The sequence below is a fragment of the Uloborus diversus genome, chromosome 7 (genome assembly GCF_026930045.1).
Source record: "Uloborus diversus isolate 005 chromosome 7, Udiv.v.3.1, whole genome shotgun sequence".
Lineage (NCBI taxonomy): Eukaryota > Metazoa > Arthropoda > Arachnida > Araneae > Uloboridae > Uloborus > Uloborus diversus.
This window is the reverse complement of record NC_072737.1, coordinates 127,132,872-127,159,924: the sequence shown is the minus strand read 5'-3', so window position 1 is coordinate 127,159,924 and position 27,053 is coordinate 127,132,872. Positions and strand designations below refer to the sequence as shown.

Below are 27,053 nucleotides of genomic sequence, written 5' to 3'. Positions count from 1 at the left end.
TAATAACTAAGTTCTTAAACTGATGTAAGTATACCTAAGTATATATTTTTGTAATAATTTAGAATTTTTAATTAACCTTAATAACTCAGTTCTTAAATTAATGTAAGTATACATAAGTAGTTTTGAGTCGGTGCCAAACAATAAATAAACAAAGATCCCTAAATTACCTAAATTTAAAGAAATAACCAAATAAAATTAGCAATGTAATGTGAAATGTCCGGCGATAAACATAAATGTTTCAAAAAATGCTCCCTCCACACGCCATCATTAAATCATGAATACTAGTAGATCGAATACAACAAAAAGTACCTCTCGTTGGAGCTTTGAAGCCTTTGGGACCTCGCACGAGAGAGGCAAACAACCAGTGAGAAAAATCTTCAGGATCATGTATGCAATTAACGGCTACAGTTGTTATGCCATACTTACGCTGAATAATACTATGACCCACAAAACCATTTATTTGAGCTTTTAACAAGATGAGAAATCCTTCTTCAGTATGATGAACAATGATATAAACATTTTGACTGTTGTATATGAGGCAAAAGCTCAGTAGCAGCCAAATACTCGACACGTGCTTCTTCGAGACCACTCGACGACGTTCGGGTTTAACTTCGTGAACTCTCGGCATTTTCCGGCGAAGGGGCGTGTCGCCATACGCCACCGCTGCGCCTCACGCTTTACAAAAATAATTAATTAGCTTGTTTGGCACCGACTCAAAACTACTTATGTATACTTACATTAATTTAAGAACTGAGTTATTAAGGTTAATTAAAAATTCTAAATTATTACAAAACTATATACTTAGGTATACTTACATCAGTTTAAGAACTTAGTTATTAAGGTTTAATTAAAATGGTTTATTATTTTTTGCTTTTCAGTTTTTTCGGCGGTTCAATTTTTTTGTTAAAAAGTTTTTATTGTGCATCATGTTTTTATTTTTTGTTTCCCTGATCACTCACTTTCCCTTTTGTGAAAGTTAATTCCGAGTAAAATTTCGAGTGTATTTGTTCTACAAATAATTTATTCCAACCATCAATTGCAGAAAAACTTTATGATATTTTGTCTTTTTATTTGTCTCAACTGTACTGAAATTCGGCAAAATAAACTTTATCTTGTTAGTAAAACAAATGGTAATTCTTGTCACCGGTATTGGTTTGTTGTCATGTCTTGCTTTATCCTTGGCAAGGTAAGATTTAGAAATTATATAGTGCCTTGAAAATTTGCATAGAGGTTAAGCATAATCATTTGAAACATATTTTCAGATTACGTAATTGTAATTGTAAAGAATTTTGAAAGAGAAACTAACAAGATGAAATTTAGTTAAGTTTATCGTAAATTTCAAACCAAAGGGTTAATAATAAAAGTAAAAAACAAACATCTCCTGCTCAAGAGAAAATGATCTTAATATTGGAAAAGTATCGTCTTTCGGGAAAAAACTACAACTAGCTATAAATCTAAAAAAAAAAAATTATAATACACACACTACACAGAAAAAAAAACAACAACACACACACACAAAAGAAAGACTTCTAGGCAATCAGAGGGGGTGTATCGCACATTGTTAACACAACCACCGACCTGCGTAAAATAAGAAAGATTACTTTTAACTGTTGGAAAATTGAGCACTAGTTGAGTTGTAGACTTAGAAACAATTCAATATATGCATTGTGCTTTTTACTATTATTGATTTTTTATTATGATATTTGTTCCTTCATTTTATATTTGTTCACAATTTTCATGAGTAATACAATTTTTGTACAAAATTATGAAATACGACGACGAAATAATATGTTTCCAAACATTTTTTGAAAAAATTTCAATACCGGTATTCCGGTAGCACGTTTCAACAATACCGAATACTGGTATTGAATTTTCGTTCCGGTATTGAAATCCCTAGATGTATCCAAAAATTAGAACGTAAGCGCTCTAATTATTTTAAGGTTGAGAGACTTGAAAGCAATTTGAGAAGTTGTATCGCGCCCTATCAACAGTTTCCCCGGCCCGCGGGAATTCAGAAAGAGTATTTTCAACTGCTTGAAATTCGAGCACTAAAATGAGTTTTAGACTTTGTGACAATTCAATAGATGATTGAGTTTCATACAGTGAAACCTGTGTATAACACAGGTACTGTCTAACAATAAACCTGTCTATAACGATATTTTCCTTGGTCCGAGCAAAATGTCAGCATAAGTAATCAATCTGTCACGATAACCTGTCTGTAACAATATTATTTTAGGTCCCAACAGTATCGTTGTAGACAGGTTTTATTATACCTATATTGATTTTTTATTGTCACAGTTAAGTCGTCATTTTATATTTTTTGACAATAAATTTTCATAATATGCACTTTTTGCACAAAATTATGAAATTGGCTTTGAAGTAATGATGTATGGATCGTTTTTGAAACATTTCTAACACCGGTACTCTGTTATCACGTTTATAAAATACCGAATGCCATTATGGCATTTTTAATCCGATATTACAATCACTAGACACAATTTAACAGCAAACTTTTGATTATGATTTACTTTTAATAATACTATGATACAAGGATAATAAAGTACTTTTAGTATTACACATAAGTTAGAGAAATTTTAAGGAAAACAACAGGAACTTTTGAAAAGTAATCGCAAAATTAGCAAAAAAAAATCTCGTGAATTACTACAACCAGGGCTGCCCAACTGGCGGCCCGCGGGTCGCATACGGCCCACCAACACATATTGTGCGGCTCGCATCGATGTTGACATACATCGATGTTGACATTCCTGCCCTTATCAAGAAGGGGGATCGGCCTCAGTTTTCCCATTAAAATGTAAGCGAATTGTTTTATAATTAATAATTCAACTATTAATTATTATTATATAAGAGGTAAGAGGTTATTGTTCAACCTTTTCAAACTTCGGTCCGTCAGGTGATCAGTGACCAAAGTTCTGGCCCGTGGGCTCTTTGCAGTTGGACAGCCCTGACTACAACAATACTTTAAACTGGACCTTTTTTTTGAGCAGACACGATAAAATCTCACGGATGGTTTATATTTTTCCCAAGACCGGTGGTTGAGAATTCCTGAAACTCTTTCCACGGCGCATAGAGGGATATTTGAGCCAAAAAGCTGGCCAAAAGTCGAAATGTCAACTTTACCGATTGGTATCGACCTTAAGTCTCAAAACAGGTGGATAACCATGCCACTATGTGGAAGTGTTGATTTTTCATTGAAACTACCTATAAAAATTTGCCAGCAGTTGGAACTTATCACTTTGATGATTCGTTTGTTTATGTTTACGACATTCCAAGATTTTCAATAAATCTTCACCGTCTTATTTTTCGCGTTAAAATTATGTTAGAAGAAAAAATTATTATGGTTTGACTTGGGTAAGGTTTGTAGTCTATTATTTATCAATTTTTACTTTATAAAACTGTTAGTATTTTTTTAATGCAATTCTTGAAGCCTCACCAGAATGCCATCCATTTCTTTGAAATTTTTTATGTAAATGAATGGTTTTAAACACTTTGTACTCATTTGTACTACTTCTAAGTTATACCCTATGTTACTTTCGAATGTCTATGTTGATAGTCTGCCGCAAAAGTTTGCCCGCATTTGCCCAAAAAAATAATAAAGCTATAAAAAGAGCACATTATTATTTTCATAATTATGAGCTTTTTCGAATATCTTTCGGGTCTATGGCTTCAGTCATGAGCACGACTCAAAAGCAAACTATAAAATATAATAAAAGACAATACACAAAGGCTGTTTAAGGCAAAGTTCAAGCAAATAGAAATGAAACTAGCTGAAATTATATATTTCTCTAATAAGAAAATATCGAAATTGAAAAATATCACCCCGTTTTATTTCTGGGTCTGACTTTGAAATTCCGTAGCATCAAATTGTCTTCCTGTAATCAAATTGTCTTCCTGTAATCTAATTTATAATATCCTGTAGTTGTTTTCAATTTATGCACCTGACTGAAACTTGTGAGCCCAGAAATAACCAAAAAAGAAAATTTATGAAATTAATAGTCTGCTCTATTTGTAGCTTTATTATTTTTCTGTGCAAACTCGTGCAAACTTTTGCTGCAGATTGTCAAAATAGACAGTATGATAGGAAAACTTAGACGTAGTACGAATGAGAACAGAATATTCAAAAACATTCACTTACAAAAATAAAAGAGGCTAATGTGTCTTTGTGAGGCTTGAAGAAAGGCATTAAAAGAAGTAATAAAAATACACACATAAATTGATGAATAATGTACTATTATTATTAAACTGGCGTAAAAGTAAGTCGTGTGATGCACACATCAGCTCGTTTTCGAATACATTAACAAAGCAAAGTAAGCTGATCTATGTATTAGATTATCGTTAAAAACTCAGGTTTTTATTTTTTTAAAGTGATCCTGAATTTCTACATATTTTATTCTGCGAAACATAGTAATCATTGCAAATTTTCACTTATAAGTATTTACTCTAAGTTATGTCAGTTTGTGATTCAAATGCTTTGAAAAACTTCGCAATGAAATATCAACGTATCAGTAAACAAAACTCTCTGACATTTATGTATTACGAATGGAGAACTATGCCATCTATATCTTTGCAAAAGATTTTATTCTCGATATTTTGAACTCTTTTTTTTTTTTTTTTTTTTGTAAGAAATGCGATAATTAAAAATTAAGTACCATATGAATTACTAATTGGTTGCAGTAAAAGAAAAATATGACATAAAATGAACAAAAAAGAGCGAACACAAAAACTTTTTTTTAAGACAAAAGTATTTGGAAATTACTACATTGAATTTAGAAAACAAGTATTTGCAAATTCATTTTCATAAATTAAAAGATTACTGCACAAATATGTAGGGAAAAATTATTTAAAAAAAAAAAAAAAAAAAACAGTATTGGCATAAAGGGCTGCACATTGTTAGAGAAAAATAAAATTATTTGTGGAAATAAAACATCTTTTCAGTACCATTATTAGTAGTAAAAATTTGAATAATACTAAAATAAATAGATGACTTCCCATTACGCAGAAATCTTTGGTGTCTTGGTAGAATAAATATGCGACATTCCGAGCTTTGAGACACCCATAGTTATTGTTGTAAATGTTTTTAAGGTAAAATTTAAAATTGCGCTACTCTAAAAGAATAAAACAACGAATGTATATGCTGAAGACCGGATAAAGCTGAAATCTTTTTTAAATTTTGATCTATATATTAAATGTCAAAAACGCTGCACTTCATGTTATTCTATATTCTATTGAATTATTTTTTCTAGTTTTATGTTCTTTCATGCGATCAATAACAAACAGTAGTGAAATCACTAACTGCGAGAAGAAAACCATTAAATTGCTCTGTTACCGCAAAAAGAAAGCAAAATTTCGTGCAAAATTCGCTCTCTTACAAACTGAAATCTGACTGCTGCAAACAGCTGTTCTTACCTCTAAGCGTTTACTTCGAATCGGATTTTTACTCTGAAAGTATTTTAAATTCCTAGCTTATTTAAAAGCAATCTTTAGTTTGTTTCAAGTTAAAAAAAAAAAAACTCAAAATGTATTTACTTGGATGAAAAAACAGTAGAAATATTTTATTCAAATAAAATTACCTTAAACTCTTAGGTTTTTTTAAAACTAAAGGATCGGATTTTGCTCTGAAGGAATTTTAAATTCTTAATTTAAAATTATTAGCTTATTTATATAAAATTCTTAGATTATTTCAAGTTTAAAAAAATTCAAAATGAATATACTTGGAAGAAAAAAAATAATAGAAATAATTCATTTAAATTAAATTTCCTTGAATCCTTAGGCTTTTAAAAACGAAAAGATCTTACTCTGAAGGCATTTTAAATTCTTAGTTTAAAATTATTAGTTTATTTGAATAAAATCCTTAGATTATTTCAAGTTTAAAAATACTCAAAATAGAAGAAAAAAACAGTAGTAGGTATTATTTCATTTAAATTAAATTACCTTACATTCTTGGGTTTTTTTTAAATACATGATCGTACTCTGAAGGTATTTTAAATTTTTAGTTTAAAATTCTTAGCTTATTAATTAAAAAAAAATCCTAAGTTTTTTTCAGTTGAAAAAGCTCAAAATTAATTAAATAGGACAACAAAAAAAAGTAGTATATTTTATTTAAATAAAATTAGTTCAATGTTCCAAGTTTATATATATATATATATATATATATATATATATATATATATATATATATATATATATATATATATATATATATATATATATATATATATATATATATATTTTTTTTTTTTTTTTTTTTTTTAATATCAAAACTCTTGAAGTATGAATGGTACAGTGAATTATTTAATTAAATGTCTTGTGGAAGTTTTCTTATATTTAAATTCACTTTTAAAGTGAATTTAAATATAAGAAGTTCACTCAAAGTATGTATCACTCAAAGTGAATTTAAATATAAGAAGACTTCCACAAGACATTTGATTAAATAATTCACTGTACCATTCATACTTCAAGAGTTTTGATATTTAAAAAAAAAAAAAAATTGTTCTGTTCAAGTAGAATTTCATTCATAAGTTTCGTGTATAAGTCGCTCCATTTACGAACTGAAAGATGGCTGCTGCAAACAGCTGTTATTGCCTCTAAGCGTTCAGACTTCGGAGTGAATTTTTACTCTGAAAGCATTTTCGCGCTCTTAGCGGGAAAACTATTTTGCATCAATCTAACCCGTTTTAATATGGCTCCTTTTCGGTTAAAAGTAGATTAGGAATGTGCGTATTGCGTGCAGTTGTCAAGTCCCTCGTGAGTTAATTGAAGTTCAAAGTATTTCGGAGAATTTCCTGCTCTACCAATGCTGTTTTTGAAGGTATTTAAATTCATTAGCTGTGATTTTTGCTTCGTAAAGCAGGCAATACCGTATTAACGCTAGGAAGAACTTGCGATTTTTGAATAAATTAATTTACATAAACTTTAATTATTTAAAAGTATGAATTTTGGTTCAAACACAATTCTAAAATTTAATTAAACACGCCGGCTCCAGAAAAATAAAAGTATTACTACTTTTGTGTAAGAAATTTCAATTATAGCAATTAAGATTATTTTTTTAAACTATTTATTTTTCTTCTATTTGGATTTCTTGTAATTTTAATGAGAGATTAATAATTGTTATAGCTTTGTTATTATAATTAATTGGCTTACAGATTTATTACATTTTGTTCACTCCGTTTTCTGATTAAAAGCTACTTTTATATTTAATGTATATAGTTAAGTTTCCTTACATGGGACAGATTGAAAATTTTACCTGTAATGGCATATTATCATGCTTCAATTTAAGCAAAATATTCTGTATCATAAAAGAGACATATTGCATTATCTGAGGACAAGTTATAGATGAATAGGTTTGTCTTTTAAAAACAAAACAAAAACAAAATGCTTTGTCAAAGTTAGGTATCATCCCGTCTAACTTTTGACAGTTTAAAATTTGAATTTTGTTTCATTGCGACGTCAATAAAAACTTATTAAACTGTTTTTCAATTTGCAGAAGTATATTCTATGACTGAGAAAGAAAAAATAACATTTGTTAGAAATAACTGAGTCTTGTAGAGTTTTACAAACCTGACAATGACTTCCCATGAAAATATTGGTTGACTTCCAAGCTTTCATTATTCTTTTGAATGTAACGTTTCAGCTATTCCTTCTACATTTGGAAACATTTAAGTATTTCGTGAGCTCAAATAGTTCCTCTCTCTCGCGTTGCTCATTTTTCCTCTGTTCCACAGCTCGATAACCTTTTTGGCTAACACTTTTTCACAGTTATTTTCATTCTTACCTTGTATGCGGAATTCATAAAAAAAAGCGAAATCTGCTTCATCTGGACTTTGAGACCCATCGTTATTTGCAGGGCTAACATTTATAATGTCTGGCAAAATGTCTTTCATTCATCGACATTTTACAAATGTTTATGGAAGATAAATTTACAGTCAGGTAACGGCATGGCACATTTATTGCTATTAATATAATCATTATATCTTTCATCCTATTTTTTTAAATCCAGGGGCTATTTCAATATTCTTCCCGTTGCTTTATGAATTGTTTCTTAGACACTTTTTCCCTCCCAATACTTTAACTTTGGACAGTGCCCTTAGTTTTGGTTCCGAAGTGCAGGCCGTTTTATGTGATCTGACCATCACAGTTTTTTTTTACATATATCGGTACCCACGAAGGGTACCGGTAGATAAAACGGTACCCACGAGGGGAAGGGTGGTGGTACGGCCAAAGTCATTGCAATATTTAAGGGGATAATTTTAGAGGGCTTTTGCTCTCATTTTGGGAGAAGATTTTTCTGAGGTGTGCTTCGTAGCAATTGAGGGACGTCTTCGGGAGAGCGTATGGGTACTAGGGTGGTTAAAAAACTTTTTTCTCATTTTTTTTAGACTTACTAATAGTAACAGGAAATATCCAACGTTGTTTAGCACAAATAAACAGATTTCAGAATACACGTGTTTCGAGGTTTCAAGGAACCCCTTTTTCAATTCGATATTTCCTGTTATTCCTCGGCACAAAGGTATTTATTTATTGCTTACTAATAGTATTATGCTGTAAAAGCTTTAGCTTCTTATTCAAATTTTAAGACGGTGCTCAATGACCCCTCAATTTAACATTAGTCGTAGCATAGAAAATGTCACACATTTAGAAACATTTAATTTCCCCAGCTGCTATTTTTGTAAATAATTATTTTGTTGCAATATATATGCATATTACTCGTGTACATTATAATATGTAGCATTGTTTTTTAAGTTCAATGTATTTTTTTAACCCCATACTGATGAAGTTTGGGGGAAGGGGTTGAGCACCCGCTTTTAGTTGAAATAGGAAGCTAAAATTCTTGCAATATATTGCTATCCACAAGTCTAAAAATATTGAGAGGTGTCCTGGTATCTAGGAAAACTTTCTTTTACATGTATTTTTGAACCACCCGAATGGGCGACTTCTACATTTTCTATTCTACGCAGTTGATAAATTATACTAAGAACATCTCACAGTCACGTCGCTTTCGACCTGTCTATTGAATTCTTCATGAGTTCCTTATGGTACACGGCTATGAGGGAAACCGAATCAATGCATGAATTTTACCTTACGTGAAAACCGAGAGTTTTTTGGATCAAAGGAGTTGCGAAGTCCAGTGTCCGTTCTGTTGAAATAAAGTCATCCATTAGTAGTTATTTTAAGCTTGTGTATTTTTAACTGTACAATATTCACATGTTCCACGAATGCCACGTTCTCACATTAGGCAATGAACCTCTTATATTTGGTAAGTTACCGCCCTATAGCCAGGGCTAAGGCAGAAATACGTGAAATACACCGCCAGCTCAGTCATTTCCATCCGAGGACTGCAGTTTCGTGCTTATTAGCACTCATCAGTCCGGCATAGGAAAGTGACTGAGTTGGAGGTGGAAAACCTCTTAAGGAAGCCAAGAGTGCCAAACAAACTGGTAGCTAATACAGAATTAGCACTGACCAGACGAGTGACCGAAGCAATGGTTCGGTTCAACTCGAATTTTGAAGGCAAGGCAGGTATATTCAGTAAGTTACCGCCCTATAGCCAGTGCTAAGGCAGAAATACGTGAAATACACCGCCAGCTCAGTCATTTCCAGTCGAGGACTGCAGTCAAGCACGAAACTAATGCCAGGGAAGAAAGGCAGAACAACTGAAATCTTAGTGTTAAAAGTTTTATTAAGAACAATATTTTTAGATTTTTTGCAAAGTTTTTTATAAATAGAATCAATTTAGGTAGGCGGATAATCTCTATCAACAGCCACAGTTCTTAAATATTTAAGTTCCGCATTAAGAGGCTCAGGTGAAGATCAAATATTCGTTGCACGATAAACAAATGGGTTGAAGTCTGAATATTTTCGCTTTGGAGGGTGAGACGATAATCTATGTGGGGGTAAGTAAACTGCAAAAGGTTTGCGATAAACCATAGTTTCAAAACCGAACTCAGTTCGAGAAACGAGAACATCCAGAAATGGAAGGCAATTATTCTGTTCTTTTTCACAAGATAATTGAATATGAGAATCAATGGAATTTAAAATAGATAAAACTTCATGAATGATAAGTTGATCGAATAGATAAAACTTCATGAATGATAAGTTGATCGTGATTTATAAGAACAAAACAGTCATTAACCTATCGAACATAGAGTACACTGTAGTTTCTGAAACAACTTATCCTCAAAGTAATGCATGTAAATACATCACTAAGGATGGGGCTAAATGGGTTTCCCATATCCAGATCATCTAACATAGTATAAAATTCACCATTAAAACAAAGGATTATTGCTTATTGCTTTAGAACGTTAGAAACAATGCTATAGAACGTTGGATAGTTGATTATTTTAATTTTTAGCACAAAGGTATTTATTCGTTAGTTAGTTGGTTTTTTTTTTACCACATATCTTAATGCTTGTTTCTTGAAAGCTAACTTGTTAGTGATTTTCTTGCTTTGCCTTTTCTTACTTCCCAAAATATCATGTTAAACTACTTCTTTGATTATGTAAAAACCACTTCATATTTCTTATATATATATATATATATATATATATATATATATATATATATATATATATATATATATATATATATATATATATATATATATATATATATATATTCTGTTTTTTTTTTTTTTTTTTTTTTTTTTTTGTAGCACAAAGTTAAAAGTGGTTCAATTATTTTTCAAAAATTGATATGATCAGTGTCCTATTGCCTTGGTTTACAGATACATACTTAACAAGTACCAGCGCGATGGGAGATTTATGTGTTCTACGTGTATGGCAGCATTGTATGAAGTGGTACATAACTTAGGAGACACAATAAAGGATAATTCACAATCTATACATATAATAAAATAAGATGTTTGTGTGTGTGTGTGTGTGTGTGTGGCGCGCTTTCCGGAAAAACGGTAAGGCCTAGAAAGATGAAATTTGGTATACAGGTACAGTTTCTGCCGAAGAAGTGCACCTCGGGCTTCGATTTTTGATATTTTAATTAGAAAAAAAGTTATTTAATATTTTATGTGTTTTTTTGCACTTTTTAGTACTTTTTACCTCACAGACCCCGAACCAATCGCACCACACAAATGTTTTTTGTACTATAGTGTTGGAAATTTCATTTTAAATATGATGAATGAAAACATTTTGAAGATAGAGCAATTTTTGTATTTTTTATGAATTTTTGAAAAAACCTTCAATTTGCATTTTTTCCTGGGTTTTACATTTTTCTAATATCATCCTGCGAGAAGTATCAAAGCCTCATTTCTAAAATTTAAGTTGGTAATAATGAAAACATTTCGCCCTCTTCAAAAGAAAAAAAGTTCTTAAAAATACGCAATAGTTTTTTTTTTACAATTTTTTTAATGCTGAACACATCATATCTTTCTACGCATCGGTCGAAAAAAGCATTCTTCAATCTTCTATGCTTCTGACGTCACTACTTGGATTTCGATTCGATATTTACGACGGAATCTTAATCGCAAACAATGTTAATCTTTTTTTTTTTTACTATATAGCTAACTTCTACATTTTATGACGTGATGACCACGTGTTTTTCCGGCAGCGCTTGCTTTCTTTCTTTCCTTTTTTTTTTTTGTTTAATTTAGGGAATGCATTTATTTCATTTTCCATCCCCCCCCCCAAGCTGGACGTTTTGCTGTTTAGATATTGCGTTACATTTCATAGTTGTGCGCATTTATTTCAATAAAAACAGCGAGATTTTTTTTCTTTGTCACTTACTTTACTTTGTTACTTTTTGCACACTACGGGGAGTTTTGGAGATAACTTTTTTTTTTTTGTTCTACTTAAATAAAAAAGCGGTTTTTTTGAGTGATCTTTGTTTTCATTAGGAAATGAGTGGGGAGGTTAAACTAAATAGAGATGTAAAAGAAAATTTAGAGATTGATCGTAAAGGTAGATAGCCGCCGAAGGCGGCAATCTTGGCGTAAAAATGTGAATGACACAAAAAAAGATAGAGATGGATTGATTAATACTGCAGCTAAATTTGTTTAAACAGCCGCCGAAGGCGGCAAACTTGAAGTAAAAAGGTAAATGACAAGTTAGCCAAACAGCCGCCGTAGGTGGCTGCTTGCATAGAAAGGTGAATGGCGTAAGAAGGCGAACCAGCTGGTCGCCGCAGGCGGCTAGTACATAATAAGAAGTCGTAATCAATGGAACGATGTCGACATTTAAACAGCACAATAAATGATGACTCTAAATAAATAACAATCAGTCTAATTAATGGTACCACCTTAAAACTTTTTTTTTGCATCGTAAAAAGGATTATTAAAAATTACGTATTGCAGGATTACATTTTAATTCTTCTTATGGCCTTACTTTCCTACCAAAACGCAGGTTTTAAAACGATATTTTGACGACATCACCAAAAACAGTCGTATAAAAATTTCGTATTAAAATAAATTCCACTTTCGAATTTGAATACATTTTGTTTCTTTCCATCTTTATCCCAAGCGTCATGTATGCAACCGATTACGTAAAAAAAAAAAAATGCTGAATTTCTGAATATTTCAGGAAGATATATGTGCTAAAAAATATTCACATTTCTGTGTTAGAACAACTGCCTAGATCGAAGTGGCATTCTTTGAGCTATATATTTGTAGAAAAAAATAAAAGGTGGGAGAATGTCGTGTAATTTTTTTCTACTCTGTTTTATTATAGGTTAAAGTTACAAAACGCTAAGTCAATTTACGAACTCACTCTGAAAGAATATTCTTAACGCTTCAGAGTTATTTCATTTAAGCTAAAAAAATATAATTAGGAGAATTAAAAATTCGATAAATTTTCCATAAAACTATAGTAAGGGACCCCAAATTTGGAATGCTCGGGACCACGCCCTTTCCGACTTTTGGAATTTTGTATTCTGTCTCAGAAAATAGTGAAGAGATTTATTTTTAAATAAATATTTAAGAAAAAAAAATTTAGTTTCCGGTCTTTTGAATTTTGGGATTTCGAAATTGGGGTTTAATAATGTATTATTAGACATGATGCATTACATTCTATACCTAAAAACCAGACTAAGGTAAATCTCATTTTCACTTCTTAGTATGAGAGCGTAAAAATGTTTTGCCTCGTGTATTCATTGGTTAGGACTCGCGATCTTATGACATTGGTAAAAAAATAAAAAAGTTTTTTTTTAAAGAATAATGTTGTTATGGTTCAATCTGGAATTGGATTCTACATTATAGTGCAGTAATAACCTAAAAATCACATGTTAGTTTGAATACGAACTTAATCTGGAAGAATCTTCATTCTTAACACTTCAGAGTTATTACATTTAAGTAAAAAAATATTTGAACTAAAAATGTATCGGAAAAACAGTTTCGTTAATCTATACATATAATAAAATAAGATGTTTGTGTGTGTGTGTGTGGCGCGCATCCCGGGAAAACGGTAAGGCCTAGAAAGATGAAATTTGGTATACAGGTGTAGTTTTTGCTGAAGTTGTGCACCTCGGGCTTCGATTTTTGATATTTTAATTAGAAAAAAAGTTATTTAATGTTTTATGTGATTTTTAGCACTTTTTAGTACTTTTAACCTCACAGACCCCGAACCAATCGCGCCAGACAAATATTTTTGGTACTATAGTGTCGGAAATTTAATTTTAAATATGATGAACAAAAAAATTTTGAACATAGAGCAATTTTTGTATTTTTTATGAATTTTTGAAAAAAACCTTCAATTTGCATGTTTTTCTGGGTTTAATTTTTTTCTAATATCATCCTGCGAGAAGTATCAAAGCCTCATTTCTGAAATTTAAGTTGGTAATAGTAAAAACATTTCGCCCTCTTCAGAAGAAAAAAGTTCTTAAAAATACGCAATAGGTTTTTTTTTTACAATTTTTTTAATGCTGAGCACATCATGTCCTTTCACGCATCAGTCGAAAAAAGCGTTCTTCAATCTTTTATGCCTGTGACGTCACTACTTGGGTTTCGATTCGATATTTACGATGGAATCTTAATCGCAAGCAATGTTAATATTTTTTTTTTTACTATATAGCTTACTTCTACATTTTCTGACGTGATGACCACGTGTTTTTTCGGCAGCGCTTGCTTTTTTTCTTTCCTTTTTTTTTTGTTTTATTTAGGGATTGCATTTATTTCTTTTTCCATCCCCTCCCCCCAAGCTGGACCTTCCGCTGTATCTATATTACGTTACATTTCATAGTTGTGCGCATTAATTCAATAAAAAGAGCGAGATTTTTTTATCTTTGTCAAACGCTACTTTTTGCACACTACGGGGAATTTGAGCTTTTTTTTTTTGCTCTACTTAAATAAAAAAAGCGGTTTTTTTTTTGAGTGTTCTTTGTTTTTATTAGGAAATGGGTGAGGAGGTCAAAATAAATAGAGATGGATAAGAAATTGTAGAGATAGATTGTAAAGGTAGATAGCCGCCGAAGGCGGCAATCTTGACGTAAAAATGTGAATGGCACAAAAAAAGATAGAGATGGATTGATTAATACTGCTGCCAAATTTATTTAAACAACCACCGAAGGCGGCAAACTTGAAGTAAAAAGGTAAATGAAAAGTTAGCCAAACAGCCGCCGTAGGTGGCTGCTTGCACATTGGATGTCAATGCCCCCCTCCCTCCCCCACATACACCATGACTTTGAAAAAACAATGCTTTCACATAAAAGTGGAAGTGCATTTTGTTATTTTTCGACCAAATTTGCATGAAGAGTACGTCGTTTGTGTCTCCCCTCCCCCTCCTTTAAAAATATTCCAAACGACGAAACTGGAGACAGATCTAGAAAATATTTTATTCAAATTATTAATGATATAGATAGATATAGATTGATTGACACCGCCACGAAATTTATTTAAGCAGCCGCCGAAGGCGGCACCCCTGGCGTAAAAAGGCGGACCAGCTGGTCGCCGCAGGCGGGTAGTTTTTAATAAAACCTCCCCCTGATGGTCGCCATTGAAAGTTCGAATTTTGAATTAAACGGGCAAAAGCGTAGTCTACCCAGGATGCAATTGCAACCACTGATCTCCAGTGGATGCAAACATGATTGGACAGCCGGCAAAAGTTGCGCATGCGCTTTTCGAATGCTTGCCCGTTTTTCAGTCGCCCAAAATGAAACCGGTTTTTGTTGTATATCTAGTCAATACTACATCTATGGTTTTTACACGAAATTTTTACAACTTCTTAATTTTTAAACACATTACAAATGGTATTCCCTAATGCTAATTCGTTATTTTTTTTTCAAATAGTGAAACAAGTGTACATTCGAAATATTTAATTTTTCAAAGAAGAACGTGGCATAAATTGTTAATGTTAAAAGACATACCACACACATGAGCTTTAGATTTCATAAATTCCCCCGGACTCTTAATTATTCCATTTCTCTGCTTTGAATTAAAATTAAGCCCGATGAATAATCTCAACATTGAGCGCAAAGGAATAATTTGGGCACACTCGGGAAATTTATGTATAAGATATTAATTTTAGTATGCGTTTAATGCGAACATGAATATGAATGCTGATTTAATATGCATTGATCATGAACATTACATTCTACTTAACATTATATAGAAAATTCAAATCGGTGCACTGATGTCACCATTTAATATTATTCAAGCTGGTAGAGTTTTTGCTCAGATGATTTTTCCAATTGACATTTTTTAGTTCTCATAAAAGAATTAGAAGAAATTCCAAACGAACTAATTTGTAAATTACGATTATCTAGAAACATAGTTGAAGGAAAGTCATTGGTTTAATCAAAAGTAGTTTTTGACTGAACTGCAATGAAGTACAATTTTGCCATGGAGTGGTAAACGGCAGTATCAGCAGAATTGAGTTTTTGAGATAGTTGAAGAAACTCGTTTTGAATTCAGTTGTTACAGTATCTGATACTGTCTATATTCAGTAAATTACCGCCCAATAGCCAGGGCTAAAGCAAAAATACATGAAATACACCTCCAGCTCAGTCATTTCAGTCATGAGTTGAACAGAACCATTGTTTCGGTCACTCTTCTGATCTGCGCTAATTCTATATTAGCTTCCAGTTTGTTAGGCACTCTTGGCTTCCTTAAGAGGTTTTCCATCTCCAGCTCAGTCACTTTCCTATGCCGGGCTGATGAGTGCTAATAAGCACGAACCTGCAGTCCTCGGCTGAAATGACTGAGCTGGCGGTGTATCTGATACTGTTATCTAATAAAAATGAAATGTTTTTAAAAATTATACATGGCTGTAAACTTCAAAAAGAAATGGATATAAAGTGAAAATTTCCAAGAATAAAATTTGACTCAGTATAATTCTATTATATTTTTGGAGTTACGTTCAGCCTATTAAATCCGGGGTAAAATTTGCTATTAAGCTTCTTAAAAGATGTTATAAAAAGAACTATAGTAAATCCCGATTATCGGCGGTCGGATTATCCGCGGGTCATTTCACATTTTGTTTTCTTAATTTTTTTATTCAATGTCAGTTGATACAATGTAGCAATGTTTTTATTTTTAATTTTAACGTATGGTGTGAATTTTATTAATATTTTTTAGTTATCGTATACACCAAGTATTGTTTTTTACCTATTATTCGGATTATCCACGGTTTTCGCTTATCCGCGGTTACCATGCCTCCATATTCCGCGGATAATCGGGAGTTTACTCTAATGATATCTTCTCATCAGAGCAACAGTAAGACATCTAAACCCAGGAATAACATTAAGGTATCTTACTTTTGCTGTGAGGCGACGATGTATTTCGTTAAGTGAAATATAGTTTAAAGTATACTAATGCCAAGACAAACTTAGTAAGTATTTTACTATACCTAAGGTTAATAGGAAGTATTTATCTTTTCATATTTTAATTTTGTGTAATTTGATATATAGTTCATCTACTTCGCCAGTTCATACGTTTGTTGCATTTGATTTATTAGGCAGTATATATTGCGAAATCCTCGTATTTCCTACCAACAATAATTTGCTAAAATTGTTTGACATATAGTTGTAAACGTAACCAAAGGATACAGCTACAAATTTCATTAATTGAAGAGCAGCCACCATGTTCGTTTAAGAAGTGATTTTTCACCCAGTTGATGGCATGATTTGCCATCCAATTGTATATGAAGAAATAACTTGTACATTAGTTGCATCTTTTTCTTTAACAATTTGTCGACTTATTGCTTATATTTATCAAATAGCTAATCGATTAGCATGCCAAGGGAAAAGTTTGCAGATCCATCATGGCAGTCATTAGCGGCTACTTAGTCAAAAGGTATAGGTGATCAAAAGTGACTTTGTTGCTAATAAGTGCCTCTTCACTAAATTATAACCTATCGAAAAGATTCCGACGACAAGAATGGAAATAACGTAAGAATTTCTACCACAAGTTAATATTCTATACCTAAAGAGAATGTTTTCTCCGCAAAGAAATATTCAAACGCTTGGATCTAAAATTTTTAATTTAGGAATTCAATTTGAATTATTATTACTGTCAGTCCCGCTTAAACGAATACCGTCAGTTCTTAGAAATATTGTTAAATTAAACGGGGTATTTGTTTAAGCGGTGAAATTTCTTTACCTTTCCATATTGACAACATTTCTCTTAAAACGTAATAATAGTAAATCAACTACTAGATAAAGGAAGTAGTTAAGGTATTGGCAAAATGTTTTAAAATAAGCTAGGTAATCAACAAAATAGTATAATAGCAAAGTATATTATAAACACGCATGAAATCTATTTAAAAAAATGTCACTCACTACTTAAATTAAAAATGTTTTTTTTTTTTTTTTTTTTTTTTTGTTTTTTTCGCAAATCTTTTCAGTATGTTATTTTTTGAAAAAGTCCATAATAGTGGATTGCTCTCTCAATGTCTTTTGGGAACTCTCTTCTTACTCCATTTTCCCTTCCTGTCTGCCTTGTTTAACATTTGATATTTATTAACTTATTACCATCTGAAGTGTTTGTATTTCTTTGCGTTATTAAATTTTATTATCGAGATATTGCTTATTATTTTTCTTTTGTAATAGCAATGAAAAAGAAATTAAGTAGAATAATGAAAATGTTTTGATGGAATGGGAACGTTGTTTTTCTCACCCATTGTTGACGAAAAGTATTATTTTGTATTTTTACATTAGTAATTGTTCTTACTCGATTTATTTCTAATTTATTCAATATTTTTCTAAACAACACTGTTTGTGAAAGCTGATCATTACAATTCGATTATCCGGGGAATTTATTCGATTTAGCAGAAATCTTTACCCTTGCGTCGTTGGGGAAATAGTTACAAATTCTGTAAATAGTAATTTTTTATGATTAATTTGATGTAATCTAGCTAATTTAGGCATTTATTCCATTATTTTTCATCTAAAATTATCTTAGTAAGGTAACCTGTAAATAGTTTCTTGTAATGTACATACAACCCCCAAACATTCGACTGGAGTATATGGGCCCGGGATAACATTTGTAAATGGAATTAAAAGAAAATACGAGAAGCATTTCGAGTTTTGTCGGAACTTCACTAGGATTTATACATAGCTTCCGCGCGTGATAAAGTTTTAGTTTTACTTTTTCAAACTGTCTGAGTCGTTAGCTCTGTTATTGTGCCTTCGCACTGTGTTTTCGCGTATTTGGATGTAAATACGCGTGTAACCGTTGAGTTTACGGTGTTAATTGATATTTGCCTAATTGCTATGGTTGATTTAGCAGTTGCAACTACATTTCCTGTACATAGCTGTAAATAAATCTCCTGTGCTGTTCTCAAGAACTGTGTCGTCATTTAAAGAAAGTTTGTAGTTGTATCACAAACTCTTAACAATATATATCCCGGTAAGTTTTGTACGCATAAGCCGGGTATTCGTTTAACCGTTACCCGCTTAAGCGGAGCTGACAATATTTATACTTTTATTGCGGTTGTTTCTGGTTGCTGCAAAAAACATACTTATTAAAATTTATCTTTTGTATAGATGATTCAATCACAAGGAGTCTCCTAGCAGGAGGTGCTGTGGGACTCTTACTGCTGCTTCCCTTGCTTTTTACATTGTACTGGTTCAGAAGGAGATCGGTCGCTGGGCCCTATGAAGATATTCCAGAAGGAGGTTTCGCCCGCAAAAGAGCCTCTAGATGTTCGCAAGCTTCCATATATAGTTGCAAGTAAGATTTATGCTTCATTTTGAATGATTTTCATAAAAACTTTTATTCTCATGTTTCATATCAGCGGTTCCCAACCGGTGGTTCACGAACCCCTGAGGGTTCGCGAGAGGTTTTCGGGGTTTCGCAAAAAAAATATTGTAATGGCGGCGTTTTATTATTATTATTATTATTATTATTTAAGAGCTGTTCAGAACTCCTCATGCACCACAAAGTATAACATGAGGTTTACAAAAGTAAGTAAAAATCACAAAAGCTTAAACAAAAAAAAAAAAAAAAAAAAAAAAAAAAAACACATTCAAGAATAACATAAGACACAAATAAACAAAAAGGAAAAACACGAAACAAAACACCGAAAAACACAAACAAGAAAAACATAATGCACAAAAACATTTAGAGTCCAAGACTCAAAACAAAACCCCGAAGAACATTAGGTCTCTGAACATTTTACGAGATCTGAAAGAACAGGAGGCCAACAACAGGACAAACTATATAAACTTTCCCTGAAGGAACATTTGGCTGCCAATCAACTTACAGCTAATTAGACAATGTTCAATATCTCACTTAATTTCATCACAAAAGCAAATATCACTGTTCACCAACTTAAAGCGGAACAAGTAGCTATTGAAGTTACCACGTGCAGTTAAAACCTGTGTTAACAGGAAGTCGGAGGAAAAAAATTTGCACTTCAAGCGATGAAAAATAGTGGGGAAAAATCCCTTTGTTCATAATGCTTTCGATGATTCAAGATACTCCGCATTCCAGACCGTAATAGTTTTTCTCCTTGCACTGTATTTCCAATGAGATGAGAAAGCGGCACAGACATCGCCAAAGTAACATCAAAACAAGTTGCCTCCTTAGCTAGTCTATCCACTCTCTCATTCCCATAATTTCCACAACATGCCTGTTTCTGATGAAGTTTCATGCTCAAGCGGTTTTAAGCAAATTTTGCTTTTTTTTACTCATTTGTCTCTTGCACAGTTGACACTCTTAGCTTGAAAATATTTGCATACTTCCTGTTATATTTCGCATTTAAATAATTTAGTCTGTCATTGCAAATTGCCAGTTTCAGCGCTACTATTGAAAATGATAGGTGATACCCCTAAAACCATGCTGAAAAAGCTCTAGTTATAAATATAATGTTCTCAGATGAAAGAATTTGAAAGCGTTCGTTTCCTCAGAAGCTTTTTATCTGAAAGATTGATTAAACTTGATGAAAACATTACATGGAGCATGAAGCATATACGAGGGTCTAAAATATTTTGATGTTTAGTTGCTTTACCGTTTGAGTCTGACGAAGAGCTATCGCTCATCTCTTGTGTTGAGTCAAAATGCATAGAAGTGTGATCACACAGTTGTTTGTTGCTATAATTTTCACGCTACATAGACTACAATTTACTTCAAGCTGTATTGTCGAAAAAGGGAAAGAATGGCTAGCAACATAAAATTACCGCAGGAAGTATGAAAAACTAATTACTATAGAAAATTTTTGTGGGTGAAAGTTTTGCAGTGTGAGGTTTACGCATCAAAAAAAAAAAAAAAAAAGAAAAAAAAACGGAATTTAACCATGCAACTTAATTTGCGCTATATGTAAATTAGGAATTTATGAAATTTGTGTAGAGAATTTGTCTTGTTGTGTGAGCTCAACAATATTTGTTTTGCTAAAAATTATCTTTTGTGTAAAAATTAGAGTAAATGCGTATATTGAAAATAGACACTTCTATTATTTTACAATATACGTAGTTTACTCCGCACTTATAGCATAGTTACAAGAAAATTCTTCAGCAATCAAACGATTAATGTAAGCAGTAAACCTTTATCAAACAGCTAGGCTCGTGGTACATTCCAAGAAGACTTAAACCTAGATCTTTCTCATTTTACTGTAAGAAAAAAAGTTTATTTAGTTAATCTGAGAGTTACTTGAAAGGTATTTCAAAGATCATTCTTTAATTGACTTCTGACTTAGTGATAATAGAGATAAATGTACCCTAGGGTCAGAAAAATTTCAGGCAAACTTTTGAGCCTCTTTGTTCCACAAATACCTCATTTTCATAATTTTTTCTAAGTTGTTTGAAACTCAACACAGAATAATCACTGTGTTTATTTTTTGGTGAATTTGTTTTGCATTCATTTTTTAGCTATCATTTTAGTTCGTAGCAATATTTGTAATTCTCTATTTTGCAATTTTGTTTTCGTTCTTGTTATAAACTATGCAGCAGCATCAAACTAAAAAATCTCCCAGATTTTATTGTCTTCGTGTGTGTGTGTGTGTGCGCGCGCACTTTTTTTTTTCTTGTTACTTATTTCCTAGTACCCAGGGGGTTCGCCAACTTCTCTCGGAGTTTGGAAGGGGTTCGCAAAGGGGATAAGGTTGGGAACCGATGTTTTATATCAAAGTGGTTGGTGGGAATGTTTTCTTTTGAAACAAGTAAAGATGAGGATGAAATTTAAAGCATAAAAGTATGTGGTGGAAGCTGAGCTTTGGTACATTAAACAGGACAATGAAGAAATGGGATTTACTCGCCATATTGAAGCTTGATATTCTCAATTGAATGCATTCATATCTTTTTTTATTAAAAAAAATGTTTGTACAGTTATATAGTGTATGAATCTGATTTGCGGTATAATGCTAATGCAGTCATTGCTCATATAAACCGCAGTGAATCTAATCTTCTGACGAGAGCTTCTGATACTCAAAAATGGATCAACGATCCAATTTGCCTCATCCATATTCTATGTAAACATGAAAACATGAAAGTCAAACAATTTTCAGAAACTATATTTGTGTTATAAGGAAATTTTAAGTGAGCTAATGCACAAAAAACAGGCAAAACTATATATAACTTGCTTTAGACGTATATGTTCATTTCGTCGAGATAGTAAAAAAGAAAAGGATGTATGAAATTGATGGTCCTTTAATTATTTAAAACGTATCTTAAACACAGGAAAAGATATTGGAGTTCGGTTTTTTGGAAAAAGAAAAAAAAACTTACTATGTCTAAGTATTGAAAATATGAACCTATTCCTGAGTACATTATTCACTCCATGATATGTTGTAGAAATTAGGGGGAGTCCGGGGGTTAATCCTCTCCCCATTCCCCTCAGAAAATTTTAAAATTTGTAGTCCTAAAAATGCGTTTTAGCTTCATATTTTTCAAAAACTTGCCACAGTCACCCGTCTGGAGGGTGATTTAAGGTGTCACCCTTGAATCTTAGATATTTGGGCATAATTTTTTGAAAAAATTTTGAAAATTCACCATGAATATGTTGAATTTTAGCGATTTAAAGCAACCGCATTAAAAAAAAAATTAAAGATATTTATGATTTGATTTCGCTTATTAAACAGATGGTGAATCAGTGCAAAAAATTTCAAAACTCTAAACTGTTTGTTTATTTTTTTTTCAAAGTGTGTCCCGGACCTCCTTAACTTATGTCTTACCCAATATGAAAATAACGCTACTCAGACCGTCTAAGGAATAATTCATAGGTGATGCAATACTAAATTTTAAAGCTTTGCTTATATTCATCCTTCTTAGCAATATATTTTTCAAATCTGTCTCTACTCATAAAAATGAAATTAGTCCCTGACGAAACATGAACACAACTTATGGCAACATTTACTACCACTTTTGAAAAACTTTGATCAATTAATTTTAGCTTTAAACCTACTTTGGGGTACCTTCTCCAACTTTTATCACTCCGTACGTAGATAATTATCTTTTCCAACTGTTAAAAAACATCGAGATAGTCTTATTCAATGGCACTCAGCCTATTTTTTTCTTCCCACTCTCGTACACATAACTATATCATACATGACACAGAATAAAAATCAATGAGATAAATGGCGCGTTTCCTCCATAACATCGGCGAGTTCATCTAATAAATGGTCTTTTATAGGTTAAACTAAACTGCAACTAACGGAGAACACGAGAAAAGTGCTTTTTCATTTAAAGCATGGCTAAAAATAAATCTATATCACAGTTCCTCAAGTTTTTTGGTAGTCTTTATTTGACTACTTAAAAGCACGTATGCCAAATGTATTGCAGAATTTGTAATTTGTTTCGCGCTTTGATTAAAAACACTGCTTGAACTATGTACTAAAAGATCTGATTGGCAGTTCAAGAATATTGCCAAAAATTTCTTCATTAAAACTCAACAATTGAATTCAATTAAAAAAAAAAAAAAACTCGCTTAGCTTTAAAAATTTTAGTTAAAATACAAAGTACTGATTTAACAACATTATCATTAGCGTAAAGCAACGTTAGTACTTTTCGTATTCGAAGTAAGACAGTTGTAAATGTATACATCAACTTACTGGTTGATATTTTAAAAAATAGAGTACTGCGATAAAACATTACTTTAAAATCAGTAAAAGTACACCTACTGATTTCTATTAAAAATGTAATTACTAACCTATTAAATGCTTATAAAAAAGGTAAGAAAAAACCTATTAAAATTTGTTTGGATGGGGGAAAACACGTGATTGAAAGTAAACACAAATTATATTTGCACACATGCGAAATTGCGGATAGGAAAACTATTTAGTACATTTTCTTTCAATGTAGTTCATCTACCGCTGTATTAGTTCCTCTGTTTAATCGAGTCACGTTTGGATTTCAAGGTCTAATTAAAAATACTCTTAATTCCACAACCGTTAAATCAATATCTTCAATGCCACATAATACGAAGGAAGCAATTCGTTGTTGACAAAATAAGTAAACATCATAAACAAACTACACCCCTCACCCCCACCTGTTTTCTACATTCGACTAATTTTACGGTAGTTTGCTGTTAATACTTTTAAGTGATAAAATGATTGTTCTAGATGAGCTGTTACCGGTGAAAAAGTTATGAAATAAGTGACTGGTGGAATAGTACAAAAGCAATCAAGTGTGAGGAACTTCAATTCAATAAAATACTGACAACGTAAAAAAATAATAAAATAGTAAAGGGCAAAGTACAAACGAATGATAAAATAGAGCAGTACGTTTATTGCTTTCCTTCTTAGTATAAAAATGTCAAATAGCTTTACGGCAGCAGCAGATGATAGGTCATAAAGCATTACTAACCACTGAATTACATTGTCAAAGAAAATTAATTTTAGATTAAATTCTTCGGAAGGATCGAGTGATATTTGACAGAAATAATAAAAAAGGTATGATTATTTATCGTATTATCTCAAACTGTGGTAAGATAATATTATCTTTTTATTAGGACAGTAACATTTTTAAACGTTGTTTTAAATGAGAAAAACGCCTATAATGTTTGGCAATAGTATGTATAAGGTTTCAAAGAGATGTAATCAATTCTACATCCTTCAGATGAAGTTGAACATTATGGTCGCTTCAAAGTAAAGTTCAAAGATAAAATTAGTTACAAGTATTTCTGTTTCGCATTCTTAAGAATTAAGAATAATTTATAATTTTAAAAGAAGGAGAAGTAATAGAAATTTCTATATTTCTTATTTATCCCCTAAAAGAGATACGTTTTTTATCATTTACAGCAAAAATTGTAATCGACAAAAAGTGCAAAATCATTATTTTTTATTTTTCGAAACTTTTATTACAATGTTTCCCCAATAATATTTTGATTAAAAGATCAATGAGTTATTCTCATTTCAGTTTGCTCATTGTCTGTGCTGTAAAAGTCATTTCTACGATTTGTTCAGCGAATCACGATTAAAGGAAATGCAAACATAAACATTTGATAAAGTTTTATGGAATATACAGAGCTCTTCTTTTATTAAATATTTTAATTAAATTGAAATTCATTAGGAAACCCTTTTATTGAACTACATCCTCATATAATTAGCCAACTTGACGCCGATGAATTAAAAAAGTGACTTTATGTACTTTTTTAATGTTTACATTAAAGGCATATTGAGTTCAGAAAATATCCGTTTTAATTCACGAAAAGCATGTTTGACTTTCTCAACATTTTGAATAAGTGGATATATGTCCTATTCAAGAAGAGGTTTTTGACAAAATTATCATACGTAGAGCGAAATTGAAACCAAAAACCATGTATATTTATATAAATGTAAAGTAAATAAATCGCAGGTTGCAATGAAAATTGTATTCACGTACTTCCAGAGCTTAAAGTCACCTCCACTTCAGTGCAATTATATGCAGTTTTGAGATAATTTTTTTCTTCTATAATTCAAGTCCCAAATAATTGGTTTATTTGTTTTCCACTGCATTCACTTGCACTAAAGAACTTCAATCGCAAATTTGTTTTTAATTTGCTTTGAAGTTCTCTAAACTCTAAAGCTTATTCTGTCCAGTTTTTTCATCCTTTAGTGTTTTAAATTAAAAGTTAGTTGTAAAAATATCGCTGAACATTTTACACGATTTTTGCTTAGTTTGAATACGTTTCTGTTTGCTATTTTTCTCCTGCAATAAAGTTCAAAAAATAGTAAGAGCTTTAAAAAAGTTATTCATGTAAGTCGAGTCCCGACTTAAGCGAGGGATGCGTTCCAAGACACTTCGCGTAAGTCGGAATTTCGCGTTGTGGAACAAGGTATGTTTAGTAATTTTTTATAAGCATTTCCAATTGTTTCAGATGTTTGTAGACACCCCTGATATTGTTTCAAACTATTTATTAACTATATATTGCAGTATCTTTTACAAAAAACCGACTTTTTCTGTTTGCTTACAGTATGTACACTGCAGCATTATTATAGCACTTAACAGTATAGATATAGAAAAAATATTTATGATTTAAAAAATGAAGATGGTTTATGCAGCGCGATGAGAATGCTATCAGAATGTATTTTATCAATGTTCATATGTAAAATGAAAAAAAAAAGTTAAGAATTGGAGCGGTTATTTGTATAAACTAAAGCAAAGCGTTGTTTAGACTAATACAGTGGGTGAACTTCCGCTTTCAGTGATACTAAAGGGATGAAAGTCCATTCGCAAAACCAATATTTAGTGTCAACGAAGCCCATTCTAACTCTCCGCACTAAAAAATTTATTACTCATGAAAAACTCGCGTTATAACCATTTCGCGTAAGTCGGATCGCGTTGTAGCGGGATCCGACAAATTATTTCCACAAAAAAAAAAAACAGGGAAGATAAAGATATTTATTTTTTAAAAAGTAATATTTTTTCTTAAAAATTGAAAGGAAATAACAATTTATTGGTATTTTTTATATTTAACGTTTAAAAAGATTCATAGGAAAGTCACAACAAAAATAACTCTAAAAACAAAAATCAGCATAGCTACTAATCTGGCATTTTTCCCTAGAGCAAATGCCGAAAAAAACATAACAAATAGATTACTTAAACTGTGACAACAAAAAAATTACGTGAACAAAATAAAATGCGCTCTCAGTAGGTTCTCCTCCATAATTTTTTTTGATAAGAAAATAATACATATTTTTAAACATTAACTACTTTGTTTATATTTTAAACACAACTTGTTTAATTTAACACTAACATGCAAAAACGTATTCCCCAAATTAAAAAAAAAAATGCTGACACCTTTTTTATTCAGCATAAAATTAACTAATTTTGCTGCGGCAGTTAGACCTAAATTTTCTAAGCTTTTTCTCTTGTTGATAAAGCTTATAATTTAATGCCTTAACTTTCTCTCAAATGAACTCGGCTCGGCATCAAATAGCTTCTAATATTGACCTCCATTCAAAAACTTCTTAATCTGTTTTTACAAAGCTATTTGACGTTATGTTCTGGATTTAACTTCCAATTCTGATCTAACCAATGCTGACTAAGGTGGTCAAATTTTAGTTCCTGACAAATTATCTTGCGTTGACGAAACAAATAATTTGATTGTTTTTCCCGTACTCGGAAATTTCTAAAGAACCTAGCGAAAATGATTTGAACCCTATGGTGACGGACAAAAAAAACTGCATCGCTTGCGAAAAAGTGCAAATGCAGTCGCGATATTTGCTCGTTATAACCAAGTGCTCGTA

At 31.6% G+C, this 27,053-nt stretch overlaps 1 protein-coding gene across 1 annotated transcript in view; it reads left to right on the top strand.

Moving 5' to 3' along the window:
• The window catches only part of LOC129226205 (synaptotagmin-15-like), a 167,190-nt gene that overhangs the window by 71,563 nt on the left and 68,574 nt on the right, over positions 1 to 27,053 (top strand). The window contains exon 2 of the mRNA XM_054860805.1: positions 18,937 to 19,123. Within this exon, the coding sequence (XP_054716780.1) occupies positions 18,937 to 19,123 (187 nt within the window). The remainder of the gene's footprint in view (positions 1 to 18,936; positions 19,124 to 27,053) is intronic.